Below are 17,054 nucleotides of genomic sequence, written 5' to 3'. Positions count from 1 at the left end.
CTCCCCGCGGAGGCTTCAGCGACCCGGAAGCAGTTTGCGGAGTCTTCCTTGCCCCCTGGCTCGCAGCCCGACTGCGACGTACCCGCCACCGGAGGTGACACCCGTCGGGGCCGCCCGGCTGCTTTTACCCCAGACGCCCGCGATGCCTTCGGACTTTGTTCTAGTCTGTTTCGGGGACCAGTGTCGCAAGTGCATACAGTGCACCGGCTCGGCGGAGTAGCGCACGGGGAGAGCGCGCTGTTTGCAGGGTCGCGCCAGGCCCCCGCGGCATCAGAGGAAGCGACGGCGCTGCGGCCTGTTGCGCACACTCTCTCTTCTGCCTTTCTGTCTGTCTGTCTGTCTCTCTGTCTCTAACAGTCACCCCTGGAGGGGGTCAGGGAGGGTGGCGAGCAGGGCCCCGAGCTTGGGAACAAAGGTCTCCAGCTCAATCCCTGGCATCCCATGTGCCAGAGTGATGTTCTGGCTTGTTTTTGTGTTTGTTTTTTGCCTCCGGGGTTATCACGGGCTCGGTGCCAGAATCCATTGTTCTTGGAGACCCTTTTTTTTTTTTTTTTTCCATTTGTGTTGCCTTTGTTGTTATTGCTGTTGTTGGATAAGACAGAGAGAAATGGAGAGAGGAGGAGAGAGAGACACCCGCAGACCTGCTTCACCGCCTGTGAAGCGACCCCCCTGCAGGTGGGGAGCCGGGGGCTCGAACCGGGATCCTCACGCCGGTCCCTGCCTTTCGCACCATGTGCGCTTAATGCGCTGCACTATAGCCTGGCCCCCTGGTACTTCTTTTTTGCTTTCCCTCCCTACCCTATCTTGTATTAATAAAATCTTTTTTTTTTTTTTTTTTTTTTTTTAAACCAGAGCACTAATTAGCTCTGGCTCGTGGTGGTGCAGGGGATTGAACCTGGGTCTTCCAAGCCTCCATCCGGCATGGCAGTCTGTTTACATAACCATTGTGCTATCTACATCAGCCCTTAAAAAAAAGTCATCCCTGGTATTGTGAAGTCCCAAAGCACCAGTGATGAGAAATGTGAACCTAAGAAAAATTAAGTTGCCCAAATGTCTTAGAAAATATACCTAAGGGAGTCGGGCGGTAGCATAGTGGGTTAAGTGCAGGTGGCGCAAAGGTCAAGGGCCGGTTAAGGATCCCAGTTCGAGCCCCCGGCTCCCCACCTGCAGGGGAGTCGCTTCACAGTCAGTGAAACAGGTCTATAGGTGTCTTTCTCTCCCCCTATGTCTTCCCCTCCTCTCTCCATTTCTCTGTCCTATCCCTATCCAACAACGACATTAACAACAACAACAACAATAATTGAAACACCAAGGGCAACAAAAGGGAAAATAAATAATAAAAATATATACTTAAGGGGGCTGGGCGGTGGTGCACTGGGTTGAGTGCACAGTACAAAGCATAAGGACTGGCGCAAGATACCTGGCTTGAGGCCCTGGCTCCCCACCTGCAGTGCTTTGGTTTCTCTCTCTCTTTCATTACAATAAAATCAACAAAACAAAGGATATGAATTCTTCTGAAAATATTCTGTATTGTAAATGGATGAATATCAGATGATTTCACTCAGGTGGGACTTAAAGAAAGGAAAATATAGGTGAGACATTAAAAGAAAACTGCGGGGAGTCGGGCTGTAGCGCAGCGGGTTAAGCGCAGGTGGCGCAAAGCACAAGGACCGGCATAAGGATCCCGGCTCGAACCCCGGCTCCCCACCTGCAAGGGAGTCTCTTCACAGGCGGTGAAGCAGGTCTGCAGGTGTCTGTCTTTCTCTCCCCCTCTCTGTCTTCCCCCTCCTCTCTCCGTTTCTCTCTGTCCTATCCAACAACGACGACAACAACAATAACTACAACAATAAAAAAAAAAAAAAAAAGAAAACTGCTCTACTTCATCAAAGCCAAGAACTTAAAGTGGGAAAGCAGGAGAAGGTTAGGATTTGGGGACCTAGTGCCCCATAGAGGGAGATGACACTCTGGTGGTGAGTGACGTATGCTGACAACTACCATGGGGCAATGTGCAACTGTACTCTTGTGACTTTTTTTTTTTTTTTGCCTCCAGGGTTATTGCTGGGACTCTGTGCCTGCACTATGAATCCACTGCTCCTGGAGGCTATTTTTTCCCCTTTTGTTGCCCTTGTTTATCGTTGTTGTTGGATAGGACAGAGAGAAATTGAGGGGAAGACAGGGGGGGAGAGACCTACAGATCTGCTTCACACCTGTGAGGCCAGCCCCCTGCAGGTGAGGAGCCAGGGGCTCAAACTGGGGTCTTTACACTAACCTGCTGCGCCCCCACCCAGCCCCCCTCCTATGACTTTTTTAATGACAACATATTGAGAAAGTAGGGGAGATGGAGAGGAGACACACACCTGCAGTGGAGACCAGGGGCTTAACAAGGTCCTTGTGCATGGTAACACATGTGCTCTACCAGGTGCGCCACCAGCCAGCTCCCTGACAAGTCTTGTAAATTATTTCCTCAATAAACTGATTTGGGGCAAAATTATCTATATATGGATATATAGTATACTTTTTTTTTTTTTAATCTCTTTTCCCCCTTTTGTTGCCCTTGGTTTATTGTTGTTGTTAGATAGGACAGAGAAATGGGAGAGGAGAGGAATACAGAGAGGGAGAAAGATAGACACCTGCAGACCTGCTTCACCACCTGTGAAGTGACCCCCCCCCCCACAGGTGGGGAGCAGGGGGCTCAAACCGGGAACCTTACGCCGGTCTTTGCACTTCACGCCACTTGTGCTTAGCCCGCTGTGCTACCGCCCGACCCCCTATAGTATACCTTTATTTCATAAGAGATAGAGGCCAGAGCAGTACTCGGGCATATCCAGTACCAGGGACTGAACCCAGGACCTCATGCTTGTAAATCCAGAGCTCCAGGTACTCATTTTAAACTGTATTTTTCTTCTACTGTTATTGTTGCTGCTGCTTTTGTTGTTGGATAGGATTGAGAGGAGGAGAGACACCTGCAGACCTTCACCCTTGTGAAGTGACCGCCCTGCAGATGGGGAGCCAGGAGCTCAAACTGGGATTCCCTGCATCAGTCCTTGTGTTTTGTACCATGTGCGCCTAACTGGTGTGCTACTGCCTGGCCCCCCTCATTTAAAATTTTTTAATTAGAAAAAAATCCTTTTTTCCCAGACAGAATGTGAGACAAAGAAAAACCCCAGTTGTTCCACTGTGAAGCTCCCTTGTGCACAGTGCTTTCATATAGTGGCAGCGGCGGCGGTGAGTGCTCAAGCACAGTAACTTAGCTCTCTCGAGGGAGCTATTGCCCGACTTTTTTTTTTTCCCCTTTTGTTGCCCTTGTTTTTTTTTTATTGTTGTAGTTATTATTGTTGTTGCTATTGATGTTGTTGGATAAGACAGAGAGAAATGGAGAGGAGGGAAAGAGAGGGGGAGGGATAGACACCTGCAGACCTGCTTCATTGCTTGTGAAGCGACCCCCCTGCAGGTGAAGCCTGGGGGCTGGGCTTGAACTGGGATCCTTACACTGGTCCTTGGACTTTGTGCCACGTGCACTTAACCCACTGCGCTACTGCCCTCCTCCTCCAAATTTATTTATTTATTTTAAAATTTATTTCCTTTTGTTATTGTTGTAGTTATTATTGTTGTTGTTATTGATGTCGTTGCTGTTGGATAGGACAGAGAGAAATGGAGAGAGGAGGGGAAGACAAGAGGGGTCGAGAGAAAGACCTGTGAAGTGACTCCCCTGCAGGTGGGGAGCCGGGGGCAATAAGCCGGTCCTTGCGCTTTGTGCCACATGCGCTTAAGCTGCTGGGCTACCGCCCGACTCCCTATTTATTATTTTTTTTATTTTTTATTTCTTTATTGGGGAATTAATGTTTTACATTCAACAGTAAATACAATAGTTTGTACATGCATAACATTCCCCAGTTTCCCATATAACAATACAACCCCCACTAGGTCCTCTGTCATCCTTCTTGGCCAAATTTATTTTTTAAAGAATGTTTCATTTAAAAAAATCTGTATTTATTGGATATAGCTAGAAATTGAGAGGGAAAGAGGCAACAGAGAAGGAAAGGATGGGGGTAGATAGCAAAATGGCTTTGCAAAGAGATCTGTGCCTGAGGCTTCAAAGTCCCAGGTTCAATTCCCCACACCAACATAAGCCAGAGCTGAGCTGGTAAAAATAATTAATTTAAAAAGAGAAAGAGAGAGGGAGAGAGAGAGGGAGAGAGAGAGCTGCAGTACTGCTTCACCACTCTCAAAGCCTTCTCCTTGAAGGTGCGTGGGATGAGGGGCCTGAACTGGGTCCCTGCACACTGTAGCGTGTGTGCTCATCAGGTGTACTACCACCTGGCCCAAATGTTCCGTTTTCTAAAATATCTTAATTTACTGGATAGAGACAGGCAGAGAGAAATCAGTAGGGAAGGAGGGACTGAGACACCTGCAGCACCACTTCACCACTCGTGAAGCTTCCCGCCTGCAGGTGGAGACTGGGGGTTGAAGCTGTGTCCTTGTGCGTTATAGTATGTGCACTCTACCAGGCGTGAAACCAGCTGACTCCTCTCAACCCTAGTTTAAAATACTTTTATTTTTAGGGAATAAGTCAAGTGCTTCATGTTTATAGGATACTACTTAACAGCCTTCCTGGCCCAATTAAGGAAAAAATATCTTTAGAGAGACACCTTCCATGGAGCTCTGTTGGTGTTATCAGTGGTGCTTGCCTTGCACGTGGTACGAGGGATCAAGCCCAGGGCTTCACGCATGGTGAGGTGTCCGCTGTATCCTGTCATGATTTGGGGCCTATGTCCACGTCTGTTTTGGAGGGATGGTGTTTTTCTAAGCTCTAGATGCAGCTGATATTCATACGCTGTGCTGGAGAGTGAACTCAGGGCCCTGCACAGGCACAGTACTGCTGAGGAGACTCTTGTGCCCAATTTTTCTTGTTTTGCTTAGTGAGAGAGAAATGCCATCCACGAGGTGAACCCAGGAGCTGTGAGTGGGCTAGGCCTCAAACCCGGGGCCTTACACATGGTAAAATACAGGATGTTTCACTAAGTGGACATCTCTCAGCATCCTGCAGCTGCTACGCTTGTCCTCACCATGAACTGAGTCGAGTGACCAAATACACAACCATACCCCCCATACTTCCTAAGCTGGTAGGAAGCATGGTAACCTCAGAGCAGGCCGTGACTCTGGCCACTTCCCATGGCAGTCATTGGCATGAGAGGCAACTGAAGCTGAGGGCCCATATAAAGAGTCCAAAGGCAGGAGAATTCTTAGTCTTTATTCAGCCAGTTTTCTCGGCCCTGATGATGACTGTTACCCCCACCCCTTACCCCACAGGAGGCGTTCAGCAGAGGCCCTATTACATACATTCACACTTTATCAGAATACTTGAGGGAAATATCCTGGTTCTGAAACGGCAAGCAAGGCACAGACCTGGGCCAGCGCCCGCACTCAGGCAAACCCTGGACCAGGGACAGCCTCCTTGGAGGCACTGAGGCACTGTTGCTGCACAGTGAACAAGCATGCCCTGACCCCAGGGTGGAAGGAGTCAGACGGCACTGAGAGGAAACCTGAATTCTGCCTGATGCTTGCATAAGCACCCACCCTTGGCTCTGACAGACACAAACCATACAATCTCTCCCCACAGTTGAGGGCCATCATCCCAGCAAACATAATCCAATGTGTTGCAGACACAAAGGAAGGGTAGTCTGTGTGTTCTAGCCTGCTTGCTGGAGCAGCCTCCCAGGGCAGCCCTGGCCCACTATGGTCCAGCACATGAAGGACAGAAGCCCTGCTCTGCTACACCCACCGGTGGACACAGGCGCCCAACTCCTTCACTGTTCTCCGGCTCCTCCCCCAGAGAGGGCCTCCACGCACACTCACTCTCCAGCCGCACGGGCCCTGTCACACTCACGCGGCACGCCTTTGGCGCTGCCTACTCTCCTTCCACGCAGGGGGGACAACAGGTCATCCCAGGGGACAGGCGCGCAGGGCCTCTTGGATCTTCTGGCGGCAATAAGAATACTTCTGCAGGATTTGTCGAAGGTGTTCCTCCTCCTCCCGCTGTAGAATGCGCAGGAAATTGTGTAGTTCAGGCAAGCTGAAGGCATCCCACTGCAGGTGGGGAGAGAGAGATACAGGCTGCAGCAGACATAGCCACATCAGCAGGCCCTGCCCAGGAAGACTAGAGGACTGTGGTCAGACTTCTAGGATGGGGTTTTCCTGTCTGGTTCTCACCTGAATAATCTGTGCTGGGATACCTAACAGCCCAGACAGAAAACAGGTCCCACCAGGTATATGCCAATTGCTTCTTGGACAGTAAACCACACCTGGTGTTCCCCAGTTTTCCATGTCAAGTTACATCCATACTTTAAAAAATATATTCCCAATTCTGGCATCAAGACCAGTCCCCTGGGATCAGGAAACTGGCAATAAAATGTCCTCAAAATGACCTCAGAGGTAGTGCACTGGATAAAGTGTTGGACTCTTGAGCATGAGGTCCTGAGTTCAAGCCCTGGCATTGCGTGTGTCAGAGCAAAGCTCTGGTTCTCTCCTCTCATTAGTGAATAATAATTAAAATATAAAATCCTAACACCCGGGAGGGATCCTCCGTGCTGCTCTGAGCTCTTCTAGTTTCATGGCTTTGCTTTCCCTGGGATTGCCATGCCATCGGACACTCCTGCATCTCCTCAAGGGTTTTTCTAAGAAAGGATAAAGCACCAACATGCTCCTCTTAAGACTAGGACAAGCCCTCCCTTGGCAGGAGCGGCCTACAAATTTTCACTTTAGCTTCAAGACTCATTGAATCCTTTTAAATAAGGCAGAGAAAAACTGAGAGGAGAGGAAGAATAGGGAGAGAGAGACACCTGCAGCCCTGCTTCATTACTCATGAAGCTTCCCCCCTGCAGGTGGGGACCAGGAACTTGAACCCAGGTCCTTGTGCACAGTAATGTGTGAACTCAACATATGCAATGTGTACGCTCAACATATGCAATGTGTGCGCTCAACATATGCAATGTGTGCACTCAACATATGCAATATGTGAACTCAACAAATGCAATGTGTGAACTCAACAAATGCAATGTGTGAACTCAACATATGCAATGTGTGAACTCAACATATGCAATGTGTGCACTCAACATATGCAATGTGTGCACTCAACATATGCACACCGTGTGCATAGTAATGTGTGCACTCAACATATGCACACCGTGTGCACTGCAATGTGTGAACTCAACATATGCACACCGTGCGGCCCTGACTCTCACAATTCTATGAGGCTTTGTAGTGCTTGTTTCCCGGTCCTATTCCTCCACTAAGTCTCCTTTCTTTCTTCCGAGACAGAGAGAATAGACTGTAGCGCTAATTCAGTGGCGGCCAGGCTTGAACCTGGGCCGTGCACGTGGCAAAGCAGCACACTATCCAAGTGAGCTATGTCCCCATCCTCAGTCCTGTTCAGTGACCACCAAGAAACTAAGGAGGACTGTGTACTCACGTTCACTTCCCCAGAGTCATTCTCCTTCAGGACAAAGCTTAAGGCCTTCTCACTGGGCCCAGCAATGAGCCGCAGCTGCAGGGGGTGGTCATCATCAGACAGCTTCCGGAGGTACACTGAGGGCCAAGCAGGGGAGGGGCATTTGAGGAGAGCCAGGGCCAGCCCCCTCAGCCCCTGCACTCGCAGGTGCGTGCACATATAAGGAAACCCACCTTGGCCATGGCGCTCAGCCCGTTCAAAGAGTGCAAACTTGCGGGGGTCATCCGCCACCATAAACTTGCGCAGAAGAGCCTCAATGACCTCGCGCGCCCGCGTGCGCGACAACACGTGCAGGTGCTTGACGGCATCTTTGGGCAAGTAGAAGGAGGTGCGGCGCCTCACGGCCGAGCCCCGCCCTGAACCTGAACCTCGGCGGGCATCCTGCAAGGTGGGTGGCTTCTTGCTGGAGGGCACTGAGACGGGGCGCACCAGCTTCAGCTGGACCTTGATGAAGCCTGTGTAGGAGCCGTCCTTGTTCTGAAGAAAGAGAAACTCAACTGCGGCCAAGTTCCAGATGGAAGAGCTAGTGTACTGCTCCTGCACTGACACTCAGGCAGGAAGACATCGCTTCGGCCTGCCCAGGAATGTTAGGGACAGGGGCCAGGTGGTGGCGCACCTGGTTAAGCACACACATTACAGGGCACAAGGACCTGGGTTCAAGCCCCGGTCCCCACCTTCATGAGTGGTGAAGCAGGTCTGCAGGTGTCTCTCTTTCTCTTTCCCTGTCTCTCCCTCCCTTCTCAATTTCTGTCTCTATCCAATAATAAATAAATAAATAATACTAAAACTAAGAAAACAAAAAAGCAAGCAAGAGTGTCAGGGACACACAGTTGGGTTCCTGTATCTCCCCACAGCCCTCCCCGGACTGTGGACTCACCAGGCTCATGAAGAGGTTGCTGTTGATCTGCCCATTGTACTCCTTGATCTTCTGTTCAATCTCAGCCTGAGAAAGGTCAGGTGTCTCCCACTGCACGGGTTCATCCTGAAAGATGGTCAGCATGGACGTCAGGGCCTTAAGGAGTCTGTCCCCTGCAATGCATGTCACACACAGGCTGGGAAGTGAGCCTGAATGGACTGCTCTGAAAAACGACCTCTTGGCAGCCTTTGACGGCCAAGCTCCAGGCCTGATGAAAATCTATCGCTGCTATTCAGCTTGTGGTAGGTGGAGGGAGGCAGGGAAGGCATCACGGGGTTTTGCTGCCTGCCTGGAACCTTGCCAGCACCGTGTGGTCTCAGGATACCTTAAAATTAAAGCAACAGGGGAGTCGGGCGGTAGCGCAGCGGGTTAAGTGCAGGTGGTGCAAAGTGCAAGGACCGGTAGAAGGATCCCAGTTCAAGCCCCTGGCTCCCCACCTACAGGGGAGTCGCCTCACAGGTGGTGAAGCAGGTCTGCAGGTGTCTGTCTTCCCCTCCTCTCTCCATTTCTCTCTGTCCTATCCAACAACGACGGCATCAATAACAACTATAACAACAATAAAAAAACAAGAGCAACAAAAGGGAAAATAAATAAATAAACACAGTTTTTTAAAAATTAAAGCAACAGAAGGCACAAGACCAGTGGGACTGGAAGATTCTGGCTTATTATAAACCTTCTCAACCAGACAAAAGACCCCAGTAGTGTGGCTGGAAGTCAAGGTGTGTCTTGGGGAAGACCTCTCACCACTCTTCCTCAGCAAAGGGCCATGATCTTATTGCAAGGCGGGAATCCAGGCACTAGCGTACACCAGTTGCCCAGCCACGAGGGAGCAGGAAGAGAAGGGCAGCCTTTGCTATGTGAGTCCGCCCTGGTGAGGGACTCAGGACCAGCCTTGCATGTCACGGTGACAGCATTAAACTTGGGCGCAAGTTGCACAAAAAGAAGTTCCAGGCCAGACTCCATCCTGCCAAAGGTACACAGGCAGTTTCTTGCTAGAATATGTCCCAAAAGGGTAAAGAAAGTAAACTTCTGCACCTTTTCTCTGATAAGATAGTTTGGCCCAAAGACCTTACTTCTTTGTAATATTTTTATTTATTTATATTTATTATTGGATAGACAGAGAGAAATTTATAGGGGAGGGGGAAAGTAGAGAGGGAGAGACAGAGAGACACCTGCAGCCCTGCTTCACCACTCATGAAGCTTTCTCCCTGCATGTGGGGACCAGGGGCTTGAACCTGGGTCCTCATGTACTGTAATGTGTGCACTTAACCAGGCGCACCACTACTTGGCCCCAGCCCAAGGCCTTTTTTTTCCCCTAAGATTTTATTTATTTATTAATGAGAAAGATAGGAGGAGAGAGAAAGAATCAGACATTACTCCAGCACATGTGCTGCCGGGGATCGAACTCAGGACCTCATGCTTGAGAGTCCAGGGCTTCACTGCGCCACCTCCTGGACCACCCAAGGACTTTGTTATCATTATTCTATGTATGGATCAAACCAGAGTCTCATGCATGGAAGGACATATATGAGACACAGGCTCTACCACTGGGTCACCTTCCCAGCTCCAGTCCACAGATTTCAGCTCCACCATAAGTCCTTCCTCTGCTCCCTCCGAGACTGGATTTCTGCCAGAAGGGTGGAGAACAGACCAGCAAAGTCAGGGCTCCAAGTTAATTCCCCCCCCCCCCCCACCAAACTCCCTGACCCCAGTGCATCAGCCTCACTTCCTGTTGATGTAAGCTAGGCGCTAACTGGAAGGGGAGTGTCACAGCTGAGATCACCACTGACCAATGTCTTGTACAGGAGAGGTCCTACCAGAAGGTCTCCCACAGAATAAACTTGTGTTAAGGTCTGAGCCCAAAATAGTCGCAGATTTCCCCTAAGCGGTACGCTCCCTGAATGCGAGGGGTGAACGCGAGGAGCGAGGTCTTAGCAGTCTGCTGCCCGCCACGTATATAAGCTGCTGCGAGCAGTTCAGAAGTCAGTGAGGACTTGCAGTTAAGGACTGAGATTGGGGCCCCACAGGAAATAGAGGGAGAGGTGGGAAGTGAAATCATTTGTTTCCCCAAGCTCCCAAAGATCCCTGGGTGGAGAACACAGAGAAGTGCAAAACTCTTGTAAGAACCTTGTTCGGGACAACAGGAAACACTAAGGACAGTGAGGACAACTGGTGCAAACCCTGCAAAATCGGGGTTCTTGGGGAGGGGGTTGAAAGTGTGGGGGTGAGAGCTGGGAACAGAGGGTAGGTCTATCAGCACAGGCTCAAGAAGAGGTCTCAGGACAGGGGGGATGCCCCACGGGCAGGCGCGCCAAGGCAAGAGCTTATCCCTGCTCCTTGTGACAGCCGGGACTTGCTCCCTCCCTGCTCTTCTCCGGCTGTCCTGGAGCACTGGGCAGACGCAGGACCTCAGCTCCCGGCCTTGCCCTTCTCCAGGGAAACCTCTTTCAGTTTCTTCACCCATCCAACATGGGGCATGGACCTGAGACACTACAATGTCTTGCCAGGCTTCAGAGAAAGAAGTTGTGTCTAGGGGTTGGGTGGTGGCGCACCTGGCTGAGCACACATGTTACAGTGCACAAGGACCCGGGTTCAAGCCCCCAGTCCCCACCTGCTTCACAAGTGGTGAAGCAGTGCTGCAGGTGTCTCTCTGCCCCTCTCCCTTTTATCTCCCTTAATTTCTGGCTGTCTCTATCTAATAAGTAAACAAAGCTCCCTGGTGGTCTAGTGGTCAGGATTCTTCGGCTCTCTCACCAATAAGTAATCAAAGATAGTAATAATAATAATAAAAAGGTAGTTGTTTCTAATGCTTCCTGCACTAGACCCAACAGCCATCTTACAGGGATACACAGTAGAGTGGTGGGACTTCCCTTTTCCTGCCCAGGGTAGCCCACCTCCACTCTGCTGCTACCCACAGTAACCAACCAATAATTAATGTATTTGCTTTACTTTACCAGAGCACTGCTCAGCTCTGGCTTGTGGTGGTGCAGGGGGCTGAATCTAGGATTTGGGAGCCTCAGGCATGAGTCTCTAGGTAAGCATTATGCTGTCTACCCCCAGCCCCAATAACTTTACCGTATATACAACTTGGAACTCCCAACTTCTTTTTTTCTTTAATTTTTAAAAATTATCTTTATTTATTGGTTGGAGACAGAAAATCGCGAGGGCAGGGGAGGTAAAGAGGGAGAGAGAAAGAGAGACACCTGCAGTTCTGCTTCACCATTTGCAAAGCTTTCCTTCTGCAGGTGGGGACCAGGCGCTCGAACCCGGGTCCTTGTGCATTGTAACATGTGCGCTCAACCAGGTGCTCCACCACCCGCTCCCCCAACTTCTTTTTCTCAGAGGGTTAGTGCTTGTGGTTTTCTCATCTTTCCATAATGGAAAATGGTTCTAGTCTGAATGACACGGACATTTCCAGGGAGCCACACTGGGACTTTGCATTCAAACTCTAGAACGAGCTTTTATGGCACAATTTTTTCATTTCAAAGTCACCCATAAAAATCCCTTTTCTTGGGGCCAGGCAGTAGCGCGCCTGATTAAGTGCACATGTTAGGGTGCGCAAGGACCCGGGTTCAAGCCCCTGGTCCCCACCTGCAGGGGGAAAGCTTCACAAGTGGTGAAGCAGGATACAGGTGTCTCTCTCTCTCTTTCTCCCTGTTTCCTCTCTCTTCTCAAATTCTGGCTGTCTCTATCAAATAAATAAAGATTTTTAAAAAATTCCCTTTTCTTGGCTCTTGTAGGGAATTCCGAGCCATCCAAAGGCTCCTGAATGTCACGGTCGTCTACTTTCCTGACACCCCGGCCTGGGCAGGTACCTGGCCCGGGACAATGGTCTGAGGCTGGCAGTACCCTACAAGACACACAGCACAGAGGCCTCCGACGACGGGGACACCTACGGGGTAATCGCAGACCCACCATTTCTGTATTTATCGGATCGGGAAATCGAAAGGGAACGGTGAGACACCTGCAGCTCTGGCTGTCAAGCTCTCCCCCTGCAGGTGGGGGGCGCAGGGGGCGCAGGGGGCGCAGGGGCTTGAACCCGCGTCCTTGCGCTCGCTCTCGCGCTGCTCTCCCAGGACCCTGCTTCACAGCCCCGGGTTACTAGCCGGGTCTTTCCGAGTCTGAGCTGAAGTGCTGGCCCTGCTCAGCCCCGGCTGTCCCCCCGGACAGGAGCGGCCGTGGGCATCCGGCCGGCCCCGTCTTTCTCTCCCGCACCAGCGTCCATTCCCGGCAAGGACCCCGCCCTCCGCCTCCGCCCGGTCCCGACGACGGTGGCCCCGAGTCGCGGGCGGGGCCCCGGGGCCCCGGAGCCGCCTGCCCCGCCCAGCCGGCCGCAGCGTCGGTCCCGGCGGCGGGAGGAGCTGGGTGCCCGCCGCCCGCCCCCCGAGGCCCCACCTGGTCCCGGCGCGGCTTGCGCGCGAGGGAGGTGCGCGCGGTGAAGTACTGCTCGAGCTCCGAGTCCGAGTCCTCCTGGCTGCAGTAGCCGCTGCTCGTCGTGCTGCTCCACGTCATCTCGAAGGAAGGCGTCCCCGCGTCCGCCTCGCCCATGCCCGCGCCGCCCGCCGAGCCAGCTCCCCGGGACCCGATCGGGCGCCCGCCGCCGCCGCCGCCCCTGCAGCGTGTGCGCGCGTGTCCGCGAGCGCGTGCGCGTGTCCGCGAGCGCGTGCGCGTGCGTCGGCGCTGGCGTCCACGCGGCAACCGTTAGCGCCGAGACGGGACGCGGACAGCCCGCGTCTGCGTCTAAACTCCCAGGGGAGGACGTGTCGGGGGCGGAGCCGCGTTCATCGCGCCTCCGGGAGTGACCTCATCGAGCAAGCAGCTCGGTCCCCTCCCGCCCCGCCCCGCCCCGCAGGCCCTCGGACCACCGCGGGGCGTGTGCGCATGTGCACCAGCGTGGCCGCGAAACCGGATGCGGCTGTGGGGAGGCGCGGGAGCTGCGCATGCGCCGAGCCTCACGGTTCCGGCGGGAACGGCGCGCAGAGAGCGCGCGCCTCCTGCACCCCGTCCGGGTCCGCGAACGGGACCGGGTCCGCCTTGCGGCCAGCGAGCTCCGTCGGCGCGTTGTAACGTGGCGCAGCGTGACGTGCAGGCGCCCTCCGGCCAGGCCATCTCCCCCCCACCGCAGCCCCGCGCTCACCACGTTCGTGTCCCGCTCCAGCGCCGGCTCCCAGCCCAGGTCCCGGGGCCCGCAGCAGTCCAGGCTCACGAGCGCGCGGCAGCGGTAGTGGCAGGTGAACCTGCAGTCTGCGGGGAGGCCTGGCCGTGAGGCGGGGGCTGCACAGTCTCCGTGTCTGAGGCCCTGATCGCCACAGCAGGCCGTCATGTTAGCGCCCTTAGCCCTACAAACCGGCGGCCAGGCCTTGGGCGATTAGCCACCCAGGCTCCTTCAAGCAGGTGGCTCTCTAGCGCCCACCTACCTCTTGACACCACACAGACAGACAGACAGACAGACAGACAGACACAAAGACTGACGCGCGCGCGCGCACAGGTACTACCGGTCCTGGAACTGCCCTCCTGACATTGGCTTGAAGGGCAAAACCCAAAAGGTTTTGACGCCCGTCTTCCTCTAGTTGTTATCGATCACTACTACTTCCCCCCACCACCGAAATTTATCAGCACTAATTATCTAATCTACACACACTTTATTATTATTTTTAATATTTATTTATTCCCCTTTTTTTCCACCTTTTGTTGTAGCCTTGTGGTTATTATTGTTGTAGTTGATGTCGTTCGTTGTTGGATAGGACAGAGAGAAATGGAGAGAGGAGGGGAAGACAGAGAGGGGGAGAGAAAGACAGACACCTGCAGACCTGCTTCACCGCCTGTGAAGATTCTCCCTTGCAGGTGGGGAGCCGGGGGCTCGAACCGGGTTTCTTAGGCCGGTCCTTGCGCTTCGTGCCACGTGCGCCTAACCTGCTGCGCTAGCGCCCGACCCCTGCCCTTGTTATTTATTGTTGTAGTTATTGATGTCGTCCTTGTTGGATAGGACAGAGAGAAATGGAGAGAGGAGGGGAAGAGAAAGACAGACACCTACAGACCTGCTTCACCGCCTGTGGAGCGACGCCCCTGCAGGTGGGGAGCCGGGGTTCGAACCGGGATCCTTATGCCGGTCCTTGAGCTTCGCACCACCTGCGCTTAACCCGCTGCGCTACCGCCTGACTCCCCCCACACACTTTTTTAAACCCCGAGCGCTGTGTGGCTGAAGGATGTGGGGGGCTGAACTTGCAACTTTGGAGCCTCAGGCATAGGAGTCTGTTTGCATAACCACACACACAAATTCCTCACCTTCATTCTTTACTCCAGTGAGGATTGCCCTCCCTTCAGGAAACTGGATTAGGATGTCTGCAGCCTGCACCAGCCAAATCCTAAACTCAGCACTGCGCTCTCAGGCTTGCTCTCATTTGTTCCGGAGCGCCCACACCCTCCAGCTTTCCTCCTGCAGTTTCCTTGCTGGTTCTGCTTCATCTCCCTCGCTGGGATTGTTTCAGTGGTATTTAACTCTAATCACAGACCGTTCTGATCTGTGTACCCTCACTGGTCCCAGATCCAAGGCTTCCTTCACTGACTTCCCATTTCGGATTACATGTGTATCTTTACTTGGGTGTCTAATACTTTTTTTTTTTTTATATATGGAACGCTTCACGAATTTGCGTGTCATCCTTGCGCAGGGGCCATGCTAATCTTCTCTGTATCGTTCCAATTTTAGTATATGTGCTGCCGAAGCGAGCACTGTCTAATACTTTTAAGTCAACATAGCTAAAATTAACTAATTTTTCCCCGTGTCACTCCTACACTCCCCAGGGCTTCTCATCTCAGCACAGATGATGATTTTCCTAGTTTCTGAGATAACACAAAACAAAAACCCAGGGATGGGTGGTGGCAAACCTGGTCTGAGTACATAGCCACAGTGCACAAGGACCCAGGTTTGAGCTCGCTGGCCCCCACCTGCAGGGGGAAACTCTGTAAGTGGTGAAGCAGGGCTGCAGGTGTCTCTGTCTCTCTGCTTCCCTTCCCTCTCAATTTCTGGCTGTCTCTATCCAATAAATAAAGGTAATATTAAAAAAGAAAAAAAAACCTCATCCTTGGACTGCTCTTACGTCTCTGCTTCTGGTATGCAAATTGTTGTTTTTCATCACCATAGCTACTTGGTGTCTTCTTGGAAATATTGCAGTGTCTCAGTGGTTATTCATCCTTTGGTGTCTGCCGTGAGCCCTATACCCTTCAGGTTGAGTCAGGACAGGTTCCTCTATTGGATGAAAAGGTGTCTGTGCACACACAGGCCCAGGACAGTATATTAAGTTCCAAAATGGGCCAAAGCAGTAATTCTCAACTCTGTGCACTAGAATCATCTGTCTTTAAGATACACTAATACACTCTCTGTGATTGATTCAACGGGTCTGAGGGAGAAGTGTACATGGTGCAAATCCCAAGGACTGGCTTAAAGATCCCTTTCCTACCCACCCCCACCTGCAGGTGGGTCACTTCACAAGCGGTAAAGTAGGTCTGCAGGTGTCTATCTTTTTCTTTCCCTCTCTCGATTTCTCTCTGTCCTATCCAACAACAATCACAACAACAACGATAAACAACAAAGGCAACAAAAGGGAAAAAGTGGCCCCCAGAAGCAGTGGATTTGTGGTGCAGGCACCGAGCCCCAGCAATAACCCTGGAGGCCAAAAAAAAAAAAAAAAAAACAACTTAAAAGCATCCCAAGCGGTTCATGCTGGTGGACAGCCAGTGGAGAGCATCCTGTTAGAGCTTGGTGGTGATTATGAGGGTAGAAGGGCCAGTGCAGGTGTGTCTCAAGCGCCTAGAATTAAAGACGCAACAAAATTCCTGCTTGCAGGGTCTGCACTCAAACTTCTAACTTTTCTCTAGCCCTTCCCAGGGATTCTGGAGAACATGGTGGGGGATCTTAGGGAAGGGGCAGACTGTGGATATGGCAGACTATAGCAGACACAAAAGCGTTCTCAAGAAAGACCAAGGCACTTTGAACATGAATGTTGAAACCACCACCTTGTCACCCACAGGCAAACCTGCCCAGATGAGCCCCAGAAACAGGTGGGCCGCAGTAAAGATCTAAGACCTCTGCCTGAACCGGGGCAAAGGTGACAACCCGGGCACGGTCCTCGCCTACCCCCTTGTCCTCTACTCACGCGCGCACTGCAGGCCCTTGCGCACGACGCCCCAGATGAAGTCTCCGCAGAGGTCGCACCACGTGTGTGTGGCGGGCCCCGCGGGCTGGAAGCGGTGGCCGCGTCCCCGCTGCTGCGCGTGGTTGCGCGCGGGGCCCGGCGGGATGCGCAGCGCGTTGGTGCGCTCCAGCCGAGTGCGGCCCAGGCCCGGGCGCCGCGCGGGGGCGAGTTCCCGCAGCTCAATGAGCTCAGGCTCGGCGGACATGGTCCGCGCTGGGCGCGGGCGAGCGGGTGCCGCGGGGCGGGGCTGTGGGGCGGGCACCGGTGCGGGCGGGATGCGGGCAGGGCGTCGGGAGCGAGCGGGGGGGGGGCGCGCAGAGGAAGCTGGACGTCCGGCGAAGCTGGCCCGCGGGCAAAGTGGGGCAGCCGGGGCGGGGTGGGGTGCGCTCACTCCGAATCTCCGCCCTCCCTTCCTCCCCCCTCCCTCCATCCTGAGAGT

At 52.9% G+C, this 17,054-nt stretch overlaps 1 protein-coding gene and 1 non-coding gene across 3 annotated transcripts; both read right to left on the bottom strand.

Annotated features, from left to right (window-relative positions):
- Positions 1-5,231: 5,231 nt before the first annotated feature.
- Positions 5,232-16,835, bottom strand: RASSF1 (Ras association domain family member 1). 2 transcript variants are annotated; one of them, XM_060204618.1, is made up of 7 exons: positions 16,577-16,835; positions 13,561-13,667; positions 12,388-12,399; positions 8,385-8,489; positions 7,681-7,984; positions 7,469-7,584; positions 5,232-6,087 (listed from the first exon to the last, which is right to left on the bottom strand). In XM_060204618.1, the coding sequence occupies exons 1-7, from the start codon at positions 16,818-16,820 to the stop codon at positions 5,941-5,943; spliced, it is 1,035 nt and encodes a 344-aa protein (XP_060060601.1). In that variant the 5' UTR covers positions 16,821-16,835; the 3' UTR covers positions 5,232-5,940. The 2 variants fall into 2 exon arrangements, with proteins under 2 accessions (XP_060060601.1, XP_060060600.1); XM_060204617.1 differs by lacking the exons at positions 12,388-12,399; positions 13,561-13,667; positions 16,577-16,835 and adding an exon at positions 12,819-13,044.
- On the bottom strand, positions 15,047-15,153 carry LOC132542210 (U6 spliceosomal RNA). Its single transcript, XR_009553316.1, has one exon. It is a non-coding gene; the product is annotated as a U6 spliceosomal RNA (small nuclear RNA).
- Positions 16,836-17,054: the final 219 nt, after the last annotated feature.

Source organism: Erinaceus europaeus, chromosome 12 (genome assembly GCF_950295315.1).
Source record: "Erinaceus europaeus chromosome 12, mEriEur2.1, whole genome shotgun sequence".
Lineage (NCBI taxonomy): Eukaryota > Metazoa > Chordata > Mammalia > Eulipotyphla > Erinaceidae > Erinaceus > Erinaceus europaeus.
This window is presented reverse-complemented; position numbering and strand designations above follow the sequence as displayed.

Coding starts and splice junctions, on each gene's coding strand:
- RASSF1 (XM_060204618.1), bottom strand. CDS start 16,820: ATGTCCGCCGAGCCTGAGCTCATTGAGCTGCGGGAACTCGCCCCCGCG. Junction 7,985..8,384: donor GCAACCTCTTCATGAGCCTG/GTGAGTCCACAG, acceptor CTCTTTCTTCAG/AACAAGGACGGCTCCTACAC. Junction 6,088..7,468: donor ATGACTCTGGGGAAGTGAAC/GTGAGTACACAG, acceptor CCCCACCTGCAG/TGGGATGCCTTCAGCTTGCC.